The sequence below is a fragment of the Myotis davidii genome, unplaced genomic scaffold, assembly GCF_000327345.1.
Source record: "Myotis davidii unplaced genomic scaffold, ASM32734v1 scaffold274, whole genome shotgun sequence".
NCBI lineage: Eukaryota > Metazoa > Chordata > Mammalia > Chiroptera > Vespertilionidae > Myotis > Myotis davidii.
This window is the reverse complement of record NW_006285613.1, coordinates 87,129-87,427: the sequence shown is the minus strand read 5'-3', so window position 1 is coordinate 87,427 and position 299 is coordinate 87,129. Positions and strand designations below refer to the sequence as shown.

At 66.9% G+C, this 299-nt stretch overlaps 1 protein-coding gene across 1 annotated transcript in view; it reads right to left on the bottom strand.

Moving 5' to 3' along the window:
• Positions 1-297, bottom strand: part of KCTD12 (potassium channel tetramerization domain containing 12) — a gene marked incomplete at its 5' end in the record, with an annotated part of 5,687 nt that extends 5,390 nt beyond the window's left edge. The window contains one exon of the mRNA XM_006756385.2: positions 3-297. Within this exon, the coding sequence (XP_006756448.1) occupies positions 3-297 (295 nt within the window). The remainder of the gene's footprint in view (positions 1-2) is intronic.
• Positions 298-299: the final 2 nt, after the last annotated feature.

The following is a 299-nucleotide window of genomic DNA, read 5'->3' as shown; positions in this document are numbered from 1 at the left end:
GCGGCGCACGAGCTCGGGCAGCTGGAAGTACTCGGCCTCGCGCTGCAGCCGGCTGCGCTCCGGGAAGTAGTCGGGCAGCACGAGCTGCAAGTCCCGCAGGTAATCCAGGATGTAGCGGAAGAGGAAGCCGTCTCGGTCCAGAAAGAAGCGGCCTTTGCTGTCCCGGGCCAGCTCCTGCGGCTGCTGCTGCGTGAACATGCGCCAGAGCAGCGAGTCCGGCACCGACACCACCGTGCAGCGCCGAGTCACATAGACCTGGCCCCCCACGTTCAGCTCCAGGATATCGGGGAACAGCGGCG